The sequence below is a fragment of the Poecilia mexicana genome, unplaced genomic scaffold (assembly GCF_051168715.1).
Source record: "Poecilia mexicana isolate PSO_F unplaced genomic scaffold, ASM5116871v1 scaffold_12, whole genome shotgun sequence".
Classification (NCBI taxonomy): domain Eukaryota; kingdom Metazoa; phylum Chordata; class Actinopteri; order Cyprinodontiformes; family Poeciliidae; genus Poecilia; species Poecilia mexicana.
This window is the reverse complement of record NW_028263381.1, coordinates 27298908-27315995: the sequence shown is the minus strand read 5'-3', so window position 1 is coordinate 27315995 and position 17088 is coordinate 27298908. Positions and strand designations below refer to the sequence as shown.

At 36.1% G+C, this 17088-nt stretch overlaps 1 protein-coding gene across 1 annotated transcript; it reads left to right on the top strand.

Annotated features, from left to right (window-relative positions):
* The first annotated feature begins 6845 nt into the window (after positions 1-6845).
* Positions 6846-14049, top strand: LOC106905349 (uncharacterized). The gene is made up of 4 exons (XM_088011251.1): positions 6846-7719; positions 7948-8024; positions 8723-10207; positions 11290-14049. The coding sequence occupies exons 1-4, from the start codon at positions 7693-7695 to the stop codon at positions 12869-12871; spliced, it is 3171 nt and encodes a 1056-aa protein (XP_087867377.1). The 5' UTR covers positions 6846-7692; the 3' UTR covers positions 12872-14049.
* The last annotated feature ends 3039 nt before the right edge of the window (positions 14050-17088 follow it).

The window sequence follows — 17088 nt, the reverse complement described above, 5'->3', positions numbered from 1 at the left end:
AACTCCAGTCACATGATTTCACTGGATCTTTACTTGTTCAACAATTGCCTCTGAACTAAGCTCTTTTGTTACATTGTCTAACTGATGAAGTCTCTGCTAAACTAAGTCCAGTGTCTCATTCTTCATAATTTGGTTTTATTTCCAATATTTAATGCCATCAATAAGTGAAATAAACATTGAAATTTCAATTTATTTCAAGTTTCTGGTTTTACGTTTAAGTGCCTTTGATTTTAATATAAAACATAACATTTGATTTATGTTTTTATGACAGCTTTCATAGACTTCTCAAGACAAACACCTAAATATTAAAGAATCAAACACTGGGAGCCTCATTTCCACCTTCTCTATCTCAATTTAAGAGTATCATACATTTAGTGTGTACTGTCCCTGTTATACTAACAAGTATTTTAAACTTTTAGAACAATCGACTGTCTCCTGTCAGTTGAGGATGGTGCTGCAAGTCTGGGAAACTGAGTTAAAGTTTAGATTTATTTTCCATAGCAATTTGTTTTATTTCATAATAAATGCTAAATGACAACAAATATGTGGCTCAGCAGGAGTTTTTTTCTTACACTGGAACAAAATGTTATCACTTCAGGAAACTGACATGTTTTCATAGCAGCTTTATAGATTTTACCCTCATTGCTTTGGTTTGGTTTCATTCACAGCCACTGATGTGAATCAGATGTTATGGTTGGTGTAGGTTGTGATAAGATAAAGCATTTTAAAATCCACATCATGCATTGTATCCAGTTTATCTTTTGGACATTCAACCTTTTGTTATGTATTGACCAACTGTTATCTGAATAAAGATCTTGAAGCCTGGGACTACAGTTCATGATTGATTGTGATATATTTTATTTGTGGTTAATATTTGTTAGAAGTCCAGTTTGCTTTATTGTAACAAATATTGGAAAAATATTTATTGAAGTTACAAGGACGTGTAAAGACACCTTACAATAAAATATGTTTTATGTCCTGTGATTTCAGCATATACCTAGGTGTTCAGAACATCTTTAGGTTTTGTACTCTGCGATACACATATTTCAAAAACTGTGTTTATGGTGAATGAGAAGACAAGCCAACATGCTGACAAGTTCAAGAGTATTTGGAAGGTGAGGTTTCATTACATTAGGATGCTTCATAAAAGCAATGCTTGTGTATTTTTTCCAGTGAAAATAGGAGTTCACAACATGTTAATTCTCATCAACTTTGGTAACTGCAAACACTATTTTTTATTAATTTGCATATATTTCATGTCCTGTCATCGCATATCTGCCATATGGAGAAGCTGGTTGCCTACATGCTTTAAGGCAGCTTTGCTCTACAGAAAGGATACCTGAAGATGTTTTCATGACTGCTTGTTTGGCTTTGCAACATCAGGGCTCCGTTGCTAAAACATTGCAAATTATATTTTATGTCTGCTTTTAATTCAGAGCTTTACATTTTTTCACTTTCGTGAAGAGAAACTAAAAGTATTGTTAAGCTACCCTCATAGCTTTAACATGATTACATTATTTTCTTTGTTTGCAAAATCAGACAACAGTTGTTTCATTCAGAACCACTGTACTGAAACCTCTAGTTCTGGTTGGTCTCAGCTTTTTTCAGATAAGACCTTTTACAATGCACAGTATGTCACACAACACATACCACTTCTCCAACTGTCTTAAGCTGATTTATTTATGAAAATATGATAGTGTAATACTTAATGTCCCATTCAGAGTTGCTCATTGCATAGTGCTTGATACCAGTTTTGGGTCAGAGCCACCAAAACTACTGCTAGTGAAGTGTCAGGATGCTCAGTAGTGCTGCTGATCCAAATGGATCAGTTATCAGGACTATGTGTTCAGTCTGTTTGGAGGCGAATGATGAGTTTTGTTTTTGATAAGTAGCTGAAAGGAATCTTCCTGCAGATATGTCAGTTATGAGGAAAAGGGCATCTTTGACAGCAACACAATGTTATCCCTTTAACAGGATCAATACTATCTTTACATTCATCTCACACAAACCTCGATATGGTTGGTGTCAGGTGTATTTAGATGAGTGATTCCACAGCGTGGCATGGTGCAACATGTTATTTCTCCAACAGTTGAAGCATTAATTATGTATGATTAAATATATTAGGAAATTGATTTATTGCATGTATTTTTAATCTAAAGATGGCAATAGTTAACCTCAGCTTTAATTTATTTTTGTCCTCCTAAAAGAACTTCAGTCACGGGTGTCCACAGTGCAATAACCCTTTTATTTTACACACAATCCATGGTTTTTCTCTTTTTATTAACTTTCATGTTAGTTTGTCTTGAATTGGAAAATTAAACACTTCAGCACAAACTATGTGGCTCTACTTTGAGTCTTTGTAGTAGTTTAGCAAACTATTTGATCATAGACAGACTACCTTAAAGACAAGTTATTATCTCTGGCAGATTGTTATAAATAAATATAGCAGTGAATCTTACATAGTAAGATGGCCTTAATACTGGAATGGAGGTGATCTCTTCCAATGAACGGCAAAAAAAAAAATAAAGGATGTGAAGAACCACCGCATCTACAGTGATATATATGGTGATGCTGTGGGTTTGTTTTACTTCCAAAGGATTTAAGAAACTTGTTAAACTGAACAGAATATATACTACTGACTACCAAGACATTATGGATAAATATCTGGTAGGTTCTGGCAGAAAATAAAAAATGGTTCATTAGAAAAAGGGATTAGGTGACAAGGGGGGCTAAACTCAACCTACCAATGTCAAGTCCCTGACCCAATAAGTGAGGAAGTCCTGTATCAGCTGACCTGTGATTGAACTTGAGATTGATGTAGTGAGAACAAATGGTGTGTAGAGACACCTGGATAAAACTGAGACCAAGTCTGTTTTTCTCACCATGAATGCACAGTGGATTTCTACACTAAAGCGTTCAAGGACATGACAGACCACAAAACATCAGCTAAGCTCTTCTGTAGCAGATAAGCTTGAAAATAGAACAAACCCAACAAGGCTAGTATGCCATCACAAATATGCTAACCTTTTAAAATATTTTCAGTACTATCCTTTAGTTTGGCAATACCAGACTAACTGAATTTTGAAAGGTCACATATGTGTGGGATGATTTGATGAAATGCCAGTAGAATGTTTCTCAATCATTTGATTTAAACTTTTACCTTTGTGAAATTGCTTGGGTTACTTCATATTTATCAAAGTGGTGGCAATATATTAAATTACAAGTATGATCCAGTAATGTAAAGATTGCAAGGATTGGTATTAGCTTCTTTATTAATCAGTCTGAATATCAGTGATCTTTCTGATTTTGTAGAAATCTGTCTTTAGTGACAGTTTGTTTCTGTAAATTTTGATGTCAAAAGGCCAAGTTTTGCTGATCACGACTTAAGCAACAAAGAGTTTATTTATATAACCTATATATAACCTCACCCTCCGCGGGTGGTCTCTTTCATCCTCTGAGCTCGGGTCCTCTACCAGAGGCCTGGGAGCTTGAGGGTTCTGCGCAGTATTTTGGCTGTGCCTAGAACTGCACATTTCTGGACTGAGATGTCTGATGTTGTTCCTGATGTTGTGGTCACTTGGTATTGCTACATCCACCACAACGGCTTTCCTCTGTTCTATATCCACCACCACGATGTCCGGTTGGTTCTCCATTACCATCTTGTCTGTCTGGATCTGGAAGTCCCACAGGATCTTAGCTCGGTCATTCTCCACCACCTTTGGGGGTGTTCCCCACTTTGACCTCGGGGCTTCCAGTCCATATTCGGCACAGATGTTTCTGTACACTATGCCCGCCACTTGGTTATGTCGTTCCATGTACGCTTTCCCTGCCAGCATCTTGCACCCTGCTGTTATGTGCTGGACTGTCTCAGGGGCCTCCTTGCACATCCTACACCTTGGGTCTTGTCTGGTGTGGTAGATCTGAGCCTCTATTGCTCTGGTGTTTAGGGCCTGTTCCTGGGCAGCCAGGATGAGGGCCTCTGTGCTGTCCTTGAGTCCAGCTTTCTCCAGCCATTGGTAGGATTTCCTGATATCAGCCACTTCAGTTATTTATCAGTGGTACATCCCATGTAGGGGCTTGTCTTCCCATGATGGTTCCTCCAGCACCTCGTCCTCTGTTCCCCATTGCCTGAGACATTCGCTGAGCACATCGTCCGTTGAGGCTTTGTCCTTGATGTATTTATGGATCTGTCATAAATGAGAGCCACTGTCATCCTGGACAGTGGCTCTCGCGCTCACTAGTCCTCTGCCTCCTTCCTTACGGCTTGTGTACAGTCTCAGGGTGCTGGATTTGGGGTGGAACCCTCCATGCATGGTTAGTAGCTTCCGAGTCTTAACGTCCGTGGCCTTTATCTCAATGGGGACAGAGCATCTCCTTGGTATATGCCACATTTGATGGACACTTGTGCAAGTGGTTTGCAGTTAGCTTCAAGGATGGTTTTCCACAGCCCCATCGAGTTTGCAATGAAGGCTCTTAGAGTCCTATTGATGTTGCACATCTCTAAGCATTCAATGATCCAAGTGTCTGGCATTGAGTCATAGGCTTTCTTGTAATCAATCCAAGCGGACAGTGCACAGGTTGGTGTTTTTCATGCACATTTTTCATCAAGGTGCTCTGGTTCCCCAGCACCTGACGCAGACCTTGTTTGGCCGGGCGACGTCTGAGCCGGCATGTCATGCTTATCAATGTCTCTCATGGTATGAGGTAGGCTATATAGCTCCAAGGGTCTTGCCTAAGGACCCACACTGTACAGCTCAGTTTCACTGTTGTAACTGTTTGCTCCAGCCTGGATTCGAACCCGTATATATATATATATATATATATATATATATATATATATATATATATATATATATATATATATAATACTTTGTTCTATTCAATGAGAATATTTCATTCATTCAGATCTAGGATGTGTTATTTGAGTGTCCCTTTATTTTTTTGAGCAGTGTAGTTAACATGGTGAGCTGAGAGTCCTGTAAAAATATTTTACTTGATTTTCAGTTTCACTTCCTATGATTTCATAAATAGTTCAACCCGTCCAGCCTGCAGGGATTTAAACTCAAGGCCTTCCAGAAGATGGGAAGCGGTGCTGACACGTATGCACCAGGATAACCATAAACGGCATGAGGAACATATTTAATATAATTTCTGATGTTCTGACACCAACAACTTGATGAACCATCAATGAAAACAAGAAAACTGGGTAACACTTTATTTGAAGGGTGTGCATAAGACTGACATGACACTGTCATAAACATGACATAACACCTGTCATGAACATAAAGTATTTATGAATGTTCATGACAGTTGTCATTGTCATTCAGTAAATGACACTTTTAATGCAAAGTTGCTCTAAAAGTTGATTGAAAGTCCATTAAAAATGCCAATTTTGCATTAAATTGTCATTATTTACAAAATCATGAAAAGCTCAGAAGAAAGCTCATCTGCTTTAAATTCATACATTTTACACATTTTGCATAAATCGAGTGGTTAGGGGGTTATGCTTCCATTTTGACTTCTTGATTTACTAAAACACATGACAAAATCTTGTGGTTTGTATTCTTAAAGTTTGACAGAAACAATTTTATAACATTTAAAGACCTGATCAAAAAGGTGTGCTTTCTTTTTATCAAGACTGTATCTTTAAAAATATGTGACCTGTCTGTCTCCTCCCACAGAGCTTAAAAAGTCTGAACACATCTCATTCCCTCACAGACGGCCATCAGAACAGATTCCTGAGCCATCACAGGTGAGATCATTACTGGAACAATAGTAATCATCTGTGACCACTACTTTTCTGACAGATTCAATTAAACAAATTATATGATGAACAATTAAATATTTCCATTATTTAAACATTTTTTCTGTGACAAAAAAGAAACTGGGTGGTTTTTTCATCATGTTTATATTTTTCATTATATTTAACATTTTTATTTAGGCTTTGAGCTCTCCTAAGGTATATTAAACCTAGTAAAATGCATGTGCTTCATCTCATGTTTCATATCTGCTGCTTTCTGTTTGTCATCTATGTTCACCTGAACAGCTGCTACTCATACTTGGGCCCTTTGTGAACTCTGGTCTCTGGCTTTGTATTCTTTTAATGTATATTTCTACCAATCAGGTCACAGATTTAATTATCAAACTGTACACAAGTATCTGAAGTATTGTTTTTTTAGTAAATTATATTTCTGACAGTTTGCTCAACAATAAATGACTTATGCTGAAAATTCATCCATATTTATGTATTTTCATACCAGGTATGAAAATACATGTAAAATGCATCAGAAATAGTAACCTGACATGTTGATTGTGTTCAATATATTAAATCTTCTGAAGTCAAGAGATAATTTTGATCCAAATTATTAAGCCAAAGCTTGTAAATTTTTTCTTCAGAATAAAAACTTGATAAATGTAGAAAACCTTCCAGTAGAAAGTATTTTACATAAAGAAGACACTTCTTCACTTTGCAGCACAGATAAAGCATTTGTTCATTTGTTGAGGATGAGTTCATAAAATAATCTAAATATTTTTATTTTTTATTCCAGTGTTGTTTTTTATTTGTAGCTCTGGATCACAATCATCCACAGATTTATATACTGAGAACCTCCAGATCTAGATTCCTTCCTGATACTGATGTTTCTTGTTTCTTTCAGCTTTGAAGAGTTCCTGGATCTTCTCCAGACCTCACATTCTGTCTAATCAATATTTATCCATGTTTGATCACTTTTTTTGTAACTTTTGTGACTGAATCAAGGATAATTATGATCTAAAACAGGTGTAGTAGACTAATGGTGGAAAAAGAAGTTTTGAAGGTGATTACTTTTTGACATCAGGTAGTGAACCAGAAACATGTGAAACATGCAGCTTTTTACACATAGCAGGATCTTAGCTTTCACAGGAAAGTATGCGGTATCCAGTCAAACTTGTCATGCTAAAGGACTCCTAGAAACTTGTAAATGTGCAGCACTGCAAGTGAACCCCTCCATATTGTCTGAGAATGAAGGGAGCAGTTCAGTAACAGTTTTAGAAAAACTTTTAAATAGTAATGTTTTGTAATAGCACCTTTTACATACAAGTCAGTATTTTGCAAAGACAGCCTGAAGATAAAATCTAATTAAAATAAAACAAATAAATGATACAAATAATTAAATATAAATACATTAACGTGAAAGATGTGCAGATTGAATAAGAAAGTATCATGCTGCTTTTCAGCAGGCAAAGTCCAGAGTTGAGGTCCAACAAACTGCAGGGACCCCATTAAACTGGTCCCTGCAGTTTAATAGGGGGGTCCTGGAGTACAGGTAGATTTAGGTTTGAGGACCAGAGGATGTGGAGGATGTGGGTTTATTTATTTAGAAGTTGCTGAACCAGGGTCAGCAGGTCAGAATTAAAGGAATGGATTCTAATATAATCATGGTGAACAGGTAACCAGAGCAGACAGTGAAACAGGAAATTAATGAAGAACAGGTTGAAGAAGTACAGGAGCTTGGTTACTCCATCAAACATTGCGAGTCAAAGACATAAAGATAAATAGACAACTTCTCATGGATTTTCAGCAATTTGTAAGGAAAAACAACTAATGAAACAAATATAAAAAACAAATACATAAAGTATGAGACCATAGCTCCATGTCTTGAATTCATTGCATCATAATCCATGGTCTTATTGTTCTTTCATCCATAGCAAGTAATGTTACTCATCCTCCACATTTTGCTGGTGGGCTTCTGCTCCACCTTATTCATTTTTATTTTCCAATCCAATTTTTCTATCAGTCGTCCTTTCCATATCCGTCTCTCACTGATTGCTCTTCTGGTTCAGGAACTCCTTGATATTAACTGCAATGCTATGGGCATGGTTAAAAGAAAAGTGTGATTTATTTTTGGATCAGTATTTCTACTCTTTGGTTTTAGATAATTAAAGAAGCTGTGTAAATGTGTTTTCCAGAATTGTTATCCAGATACTATATCCTCATCTTCTGACAGATCATCACTGAAATTAGTAAAAGACAACACCATGGACATGTAAGTAAAACAAAAATCTTCCCCTATGTGATGCAGAAAAAAACATGTAATGTTTATGATTGCTGCAGATTTTATACTTTAATTTTTAACTTGCAAAGTAAATATTTAGCTTGGTAAATAAATATTTACTCTGAAACTGTAAGATTTATAAATTAATAAATAACATGGTGAAAGTATGACTGGCTAAATAACCCTAATTGTTATAAATTTTTGACTGTGTAACTTTGAAAACACCCCATAGCAGCTGACTTGTCCAAAAACATTCTGATAGGTTTCATAGAATTAAATCTTATTTCTCTTGATTTTCTCAGCTGTTTTGTAATAATTAACTGTGCCCTTAACTTATATTTAACTTTCCATTGTGTTTGTCATTATCTGATGTGTTTCATGGGATATAAAGTTTGTTTCTCTGAGGAAAACTACTTTACATGTCATTAAGAACAGAGTGAGTTCCAAGTCAGGACAGATACAATCAGGGAACAAGCTCCTGCTGGACACAGGATTTTTTGATAGTTATTGAGAAAATTATAAGATTGAAACCTAACCTGAAAATGAGACAGAATAAGATTTCTCATTTATGAAATTGCTCTCAGGGGAAAATAAATGGCTTGTCAAAAGGAAAACTGACTACAGAAATGAGTGAAACATGTAATGATAAAATAATTATTTTTTTTATTTAAACTGTTTCCTTTCCACAGTGGTTTGATCAGTGTAGGATGCCCTACAGTCCGCCGACTGAAAACTAAGAAACAGACATTTGGGACGCTGACCAGAGTGACTATAGGTGAAAAAAATGTGAAGAAGATAAATAAAACCATCTTAGTTGTTGGAGAAGCAGGGACAGGAAAATCTGCCCTGATCAATGCTCTGGTTAATTACACCATGGGAGTGAGGTTTGAGGATGAAGTCTGGTTTCAGGTTGTGGAGGAAGAGGAGAATGGCCAGACATCAGATGTGATTGTGTATGACATCTTTGATTTTGAAGATAAACCTCTGCCCTACTCCCTGACCATCATTGACACTCCTGGATGTGGAAGCCAGAGAGGGATGGACTGTGATGTGACTGTAAGTCAAAGACTGTTTGACTTATTTCGATCAGAAGATGGAGTTCGTGAGATCCATGCAGTGGCAATGGTGATGAAGGCCAGTGAGAATCAGTTAAGTGATTCTCTGAGTTACATATTTGAGTCAATGATGCCTCTTTTTGGGAAAGGCCTTCAAAACAACACTGTGGCTCTGATCACACACTCAGATGGAACGATACCTACGGTTGCTCTTAAAGCCCTTAAAGATGCAAGGACTCCATGCGTAAAAGACATGGACAGCCAGCCTATTCACTTTACAGTCAATAACTGTCAGAATGAGTCTCGAACAGAGGAAACTAGCTTAGATCTGGAAAAGGCATGGAGAGTGACAGAGAAAGGGCTAAGTGACTTCATGTTTTTTCTTAAAAAGGCTTCACCTCAGCAGCTGCAGGTGAAGTTTGGGTTTAAGTCACAAATCAGACTTGCAGCCTCCATCCAAAACCTAGAAGAGAAAATCAAGCTAAATGAACTGAAACAGCAAGAAAATAAGCAGCTTCAGGAAGCTCTGAAGAAACTCAAAAAAGAGGAGAAAAGTGAAAACATCATTGAAGTAGATGAAGTCTGCATAGAAGAAGAACCGATTGGTGGTGAGATGTCCTTCTTTAAATCAGCTGTCTGCTGCACCGTCTGTAAGGAGAACTGTCACTATCCAGGATGTACGATGGCCCTGAGCCCTGAAGAGTGTGAGGTCATGGATTTTAGCCACTGCACTGTTTGCACTGGAAAATGTCCTGTATCAACACATGTTAAAGCCAACTGGAGGTATGTGGCCAAGACAAAAAAAGTGCAGAGAACCAAAGAGGAATATAAAAAGATGTATAAGAAGAAAGCATCACACTATAATTTAAAGCTTCTTGAGATTCTGGGAAAGGAGATTAAAAGCCTAAAATCAGAGAAGACACAACTGATAGAAAACTCCTTCAAAAAAGTTGTAAGCTTGGATCAGACTGTGCTTAAAGTTTGCTCCCTTTCCACCTACATAAGTTTGGACTTCCTGATTGAGAAGATGGAAGAAAAAGGAGACTCAGAGAAGCAACAGCAACTGCAGGAGATAGACCAGCAGATGGATGGAGGGGTCAAAGCCTTGCTCAACTGCAAGTATGATCAATTAGCACTTATTATGAGTTCATTTAACAAGTCTTTTATACAGTCTCATGATTATCACTTGACTGAGTAGATTAGTAATTGAAAATTAATTATTGCCTTAGATTATGAACCATTTATGTCCACTTTCTGTTTGAACTGTAATGTAAACACTCACTTTAACAATCTCTTTAAAATGTGGAACAATAGTGTATTGGGATTTTTAAATGAAATTAAGTTGTTAGCTCCACAAAGGCAGTCATATAAAATGAATGCCTAATAATATTCAATTGATTGTGTAACCTAATCTCCAACCCAGCCATTGTGGAGCCACATGTCATCAACCAGTCCAAAAAAACACCATTCTGAGATCCAGTTAAGTTGTACTCTGCTGTAACAATTGTGTGACTAATAGTAAATATTAAATAATTTTAAAAATCATGCTTATTCTGAACACATGCAATGCTTGATGTAAACAAGGCTCCAGAAATTAGGAGCTTCCTCAGAGACACAACCATACAAATACTGAAAAAAAACAAAGTAAGAGGTAGTTACCCATGGCGCCGTCTTTAAGGAATTCTTTGAACATCCAGGCCAATAGCATGACTGAATTTCAGAGGTCAGACATAACTTGGCTAAAACAATAATAATTAGTCCAAACAAGGGGAGAGGTTTTCCTTGTCTAGACACCATGGCAACTACAAAGAAACCTGGACATAGAGTTTTAAAAACATGGTTTTTATTCATACCAGATTGAGCTTGATGTTATGAGATCTATTAATATTACTTTAGAAATAAAAAGGTTAGCACTTTTCATCACTGCTCTAAAATTTCATGAATAAATCTGTGATCTAAATGTGACCAGAACTTATTTCATTTATGAAGTTTAGATATATTTAAAACCTAGACTTACACAAATAAAGATTTGTGCAAGTCAATAAGAACCGAGGAGAAAAATTAGGATACAAAATTAATTTTTGCTTAACATTTAAAAAAACTACATACTAAAAACCTGAGACAATGTTTCTGTATGATGTAAATTTTTAATAAAACCAACTCATTTTTAAATATTTAAAATAAATGTGTTTTCTCTGCAGCAACAATTCTCCACAAGAAATCTTTCCCAGCAGAGACCTGATTCGTTCTGGATGCCCTGCAGTCTACCAGCTCAAAACAAAGAAAAAAGTCTTTGGAACCTTGACCAGACTGACCGTAGGGACAAGAAAACGCAACAAACCAAACAAAACCATCCTGCTTGTCGGTGAAACAGGAGCAGGGAAATCTACTCTGATCAATGCACTGGTCAACTACGCCATGGGGGTGACATTTGAGGATAAAATCTGGTATCAGATCGTAGAAGATGAGAATAGAGGTCAGATAGAAAGCCAGACATCAGATGTGATTGTGTATCAGATCTTTGGTTTTGAAGGTAAAACTCTGCCGTTCTCTCTGACCATCATCGATACGCCTGGATATGGAGACACCAGAGGGATTGAACGTGATATCATTGTCAGTGAAAGATTATTTGAATTGTTTCGATCAGAACATGGCATACAAGAACTTCATGCGGTGGGTCTGGTGGTGAAGTCGAGCGAGAATCGTCTTAGTGACCGACTGAAGTACATCTTTGATTCAGTGATGTCTCTATTTGGAAAAGACATCGAGAAAAACATTGTAGCTCTGGTCACTTACTCCAATGGAAGAAAACCAAGGGACTTGCTTGGGGCTCTCAATGCTGCCAAAATTAAATGTGCCAAAGATGAGAAGGAAAAACCTGTTTACTTCCTTTTCAATAACTGCCAACATGAAGAGCGAATAGAGGAAGAGCATCATACAAATGCTGATAAAATAACAATGAGAGGACTGAATGGCTTTACTGCCTTTCTGGAAAAAACTGCACCTCGAAAACTAGACATGACTTTGGATGTTCTCAATGAACGGATCAGACTGTCTGCCTGCATCCAAAACCTGCAGGAAAGAATCTGTCTGTCTGAGCTGAAAGAGGCAGAAATTGAACAAATTAAAGAAGCTCTGAAGATACATGAAAAGAACAAAATTAATGATAAGGTCACTGTAGAATTTGATGAAGCCTACAAAGGCAAAGAAGCCATTGAAGGAGACATTTGGTTAATGACTTTAGTAAAAGGGGCAGTATGTTGTACCATCTGTGAGGAGAACTGTCACTATCCTGGATGTTCAACCTCTAGAAAGCCCGAGGACTGTGAGGTGATGAAAGATGGCCGGTGCACTGTGTGTACTTTAAAGTGTCCTGCATCTGCTCATGTGAAAGGGAAGTGGAGATATGTGAACAAGACAAAAAGGGTTCAGAGAAGCCTGGATGAGATTAAAAGAAAATCAAAACGAGAAAACAGTTTGGATTTTTTGGTCAATCTTGAGAAAGATTTGAAAAAGCTGAAAGCAGAAAAGTCACAGCTGCTGGAAGAAGCCCTCCAACATATTGACAATTTAGGGCAGATTGCTTTGAAAGTTAATTCAGTGTCCACATTTGTCCCATATGACTTTCTGATTGAAAAGCTGAATGACAGAGAAGAAGCAAACAAAATTCAGAAACTGGAGGAGATGAAAAGCAAAGAGGATGAAGGAACCAGAACAATCATTCAGTCTATGTGGGGTAAAATGAAAGCAACTACCAAAAAAATTCAAAAGGCCTTCAAGTAGCAAAACTGGTATCAGCTAAATGGGGTCCTTTAAGAGTGCATCTTTGAATTAATGCAAATGTTTGGATGAAAACACTGGCTCAATTTCTCATGTCATAACAATTGTTCCTCATGTAAGCTGTGTTAAATACATTTAAATAGACTTCAGTGCAAATACATGCAGCACATAAAACACTGTTCTACACATTCCTAATGTTAAAGTCTCAGTGCAATACCACAAGAAAATAACAAATACTAATACTATCAGAAAAACAAACCACTGTTGACATGAGGTACCAGCCAATGCACAGCAAGGTCAGGTTTCAGAATTGATCATTTTCCAATTTCCTTTAATTCTTACCCTGTTTATACACCAAACAAAATATTTATGTTAACAGAAAGGTAACTTAAAAACTGATACAGAATAATATCTGTTTCTATTTACTTAGGTTTCACTAAATACAATATAAAAGATCAAATAATAAAAATGCCTTTGATATGAAAATCCAAATTGCTAAAAAAATCCCACTCGTCCTTATAAACCACTGTAACATGTTTATAACTACCCATCAGCTATAGCAATGTGATTAGATGACAGTGGTGCTTTCCATACTTAATCATATGTGAAGTGCTCTTGCAGTTTATCGACAACTCTTCACTGTTGCCACAGTTTATCTGGGATCTTAAAATATTTTCATATTGCTGGTAAAAAAATCTATGTGGATTCTTCAAACTTCGATGTGAAAACAAGTCAGTCAATCTTACACTGCTTTTGCATGGAGAGTTTAGATTTGCCATCAACTAATTTTGATGACACGTCAAACAGCTGGAGAAGCACAAAGTTTTTTACTCTTCTGGCTGAGTTTGATGATTGTATTATATATGATGTAAATGTTCATAATATAATTATATTGCCTCACAACAGCAGCACCATGATAATGCTTATAAGTACATGAACTATTTTACTCTTGATTTTCAACTGTTTTGTTACAAAATAATACATTTTGTTTTTACTTATATTTACTTCAATTTCCTAATAAACTATTATTCTTAGAAATGTGTTGGGATCATAAGAAATTATTAGATTTTTGTGTGTTTGACATTATGTTCCAATTTTACTACATTTTCTTCTATTTGTGATTACTTGATGTTCTGTGAAATATGAACATAAATGTGATTATAAATCTCTGAGAAAAGCTTTGTTCTGGTCATTTGTGTTTTAAGTTTTACCTTGAAACAGTCTAGACAGAAACACATTAAACACAAGATGTAATTTGCTCTCAAGTTAAAGGGGCAGTACTACGTAAAATTGACTGTGTTGAGCAATATATGTTTTAAAGTTATTCTCATGAAAAACATACTCTGAGTGTTGTCTTGGTCCTTTCATCTATGTTTGAGAAATCAATCTCAACTGTTCAGCTGTGCAAAATGCCTGGGGGACACAGCCATGCCTTTGACACACTAGGAGTTTTTAAAGAGACAGCAGCCCATTTTCAAGGCATTCACATAAAGTCAATTTCCATTAAATCTTATTTGATATACATGGGATTTTTACCACTGAAGGTAACATGGCTACTTCATTATGCTATTAAATGGAACTGTGTGCCTAGCAAAAACTTAGTTGCAATTAGAACTGAATGGACAGAGGTAGGCAGTGGGAATCAAACCAGCAACACACTGACTGTGAGACAAACTACAACTGTCTCCACTTTTTCCTATTAAATACATATGCAATGCAGTATAACACAACAGCTGTATTTAATTCCACAAATGTCACACTCCTGCACAGGATTAAGACAGCAGTGTGCTGACAATTAAACTCCTATTGCTCCCCACTTCATATTGTAATCTACATGTAAAACGTTCATGCCAATCATGTTTTTGGATGTATTCATGAATAAATTGATTTCATTAAAAACATAAAAATATAACGATGTCTGAATATTTTTTTAGTCAGTTACCCAATTGGAATGCTCCCTTTGTATTTTTTTCATACTCACTGAGTTTTCTCATACAATAATACAGCATAATAATAGGATGAGTAAATTTTAAACAGTTTGAAAAGCAAAGTTTCATTTTGTAAAATGAAATGCATTTCTGAAAACCTTATCTGGACACTCCTAACTGTCAACAGGTAGGGTGTCTCAAACAGGTCTGTTCACATGGTGAAATACATACATAAGAGATACTATTGTTTACTGTGGAAGATAACATATTTCCTGATTAGAAACATATTTGCAAATCAGATTTGCTTCTCTGGTTTTTCATTATGGTATGTAAAATATTATGTAAAAGACAAACCTCCTTATATCTGCTTAACCTCATGGTGTATTTTGCTAGTGATCCCATCAATTTTTATCAACAATTACTTGATAGTGTAAAAAGCACATGCTGTGCAATGCAACAAATTCCCTAAAGCCTTTGGAAGAAAACCAGGCCTACATTATAATCATGTCTATTAGTACAAGGTGGTTCTTGACATCCATTGTTTCTTGTCAGTCATTAAGTGTTTCATACTAAAACAAGCCCTAAAAAAGCTCATCTACACAAACTTCATGGCTTAATTTGAAAGTGACCAATCTCCACATGTAATTATGAACATATTTATTTGAACATATGCCTTACATACAGCAAGTGATCTTATGATCACTGCAAATAAAGATCACAATGAATCTAATAGACAAAGGTCAACCAGCAGCACGTACAAGGTCGCATAGTGACTTTTTTTGTTGGTATGTGTCATGCTGTGCATTTTAAAATGCTCCATCTAAAGACATCTGAGGCCAACAATGTTGGAGTTTGTATGAGAGGAATGTGAAGATAGCACTGATTCTGTTAAAGTGATAGCATTGTGCTGCTGTCAGACAACATTTTTCCTAACAAGTGACATATCTGTAAGAAAATTTCTTTCAACTACTCATCAGGATGGATGCTAAATTGTATATTATAAAGAAAACATCAACAGCAGATAATTGGTTGTTCTGACATAAAACAAATATCAAGCATTTTGCAATAATCAACTCTACATGGGAATTAAACCGTTATGTGGTGCCTTGAATTTTTTTGTTTCTCAAAATAAACAAAAAAGTATTACATGTTTGATATTTTGTGACTGAGATCAGATTTTCTTCAAATCACAAAAATAATTTAAAGGCACTAATGTGTGGATTATAACAGGAACTACAAAGCTATTTTAAATCAAATGCAGACAACTGAGCGGAAAAACAAAACACAGACCATAAATGATGATACAATTATTCATCCTTGTTTAGCACATTATCATAAAAAAATTAGTTTAGATGTTTGGAGAAGTGACATGTCTTGCGTGCCATGCTGGGCATTCAGAATGTTTTATCTGAAAACAGCTGACACCACCCAGAGCAGGGTGTTTCAGTACAGTGGTTCTCTATGAAGCAACTGTCATCTGACTTTACAAAGATAACAAACCGTCTCAAAGCTGATAATAGCTGAAAAAGACTTTGCTTCTTTTTACTATACAACAATGAACCAATACAATGACAAAACTCTGGATTAGGAGCAGACATAAACTCCTTTTGCAAAGTTTATCTAAATAAGTGTCTATAGCTGCTCTGTAGATCATTCATTAGAATCAAGGCAACTAAAAGACTCAAACAATATATTCCTCTGCCTCTGGGGAACTTTTCTTTAAATCTGCTGACCTCTGACAGTCAGAAGCTTGGAATCAAGTCAAACTTTGGTGCCACAGAAACTGTATGTACAATACACTATCAATACAATGGAGCAGAAATGTTTAGTATCATTAAAACATTTTTTATTTTGACCCTAAGTTCTGTAGAAGTGAGAAAACTATTCTAACCTGTCCACTTAGATGTCAGATGGATCCCTGATGTAAAAGAGCCAATCAAGAAACCATCTACAGTATGCAGGTATCCTTGTTGTAGAGCAAAGTAGCCCTTCAACATTTAGACAACCAGCTTCTCCACAAGCCTGAGATGCTGTGACAGGTCATGTGAAAGCAAATGCAGTAAATAAATGGAAACATTTAGCAGTTACCAAAGTTTAAATAAAATAAAGATAGATGTGTTATAAACACACATTTTCACTGGAAAAAACCTTAGTATTGCTTTTATAAAGTCTTTTATTGTCAGGAAACATCATCCTTCCAATTAATCAAACTTGTCAGCATGTTGGCCTGTCTTCTCAATCATTATAAACATATTTTTATAATTCAGCAAAATTGCTAACAGGGTAATAAAA

Bases quoted from the DNA above. Each gene is read 5' to 3' on its own strand.
- LOC106905349 (XM_088011251.1), top strand. From the start codon at position 7,693: ATGTTACTCATCCTCCACATTTTGCTG. The intron at 8,025-8,722 runs GTAAGTAAAACA...TCCTTTCCACAG, and splicing joins AAAGACAACACCATGGACAT to TGGTTTGATCAGTGTAGGAT. The intron at 10,208-11,289 runs GTATGATCAATT...TTTTCTCTGCAG, and splicing joins AAAGCCTTGCTCAACTGCAA to CAACAATTCTCCACAAGAAA.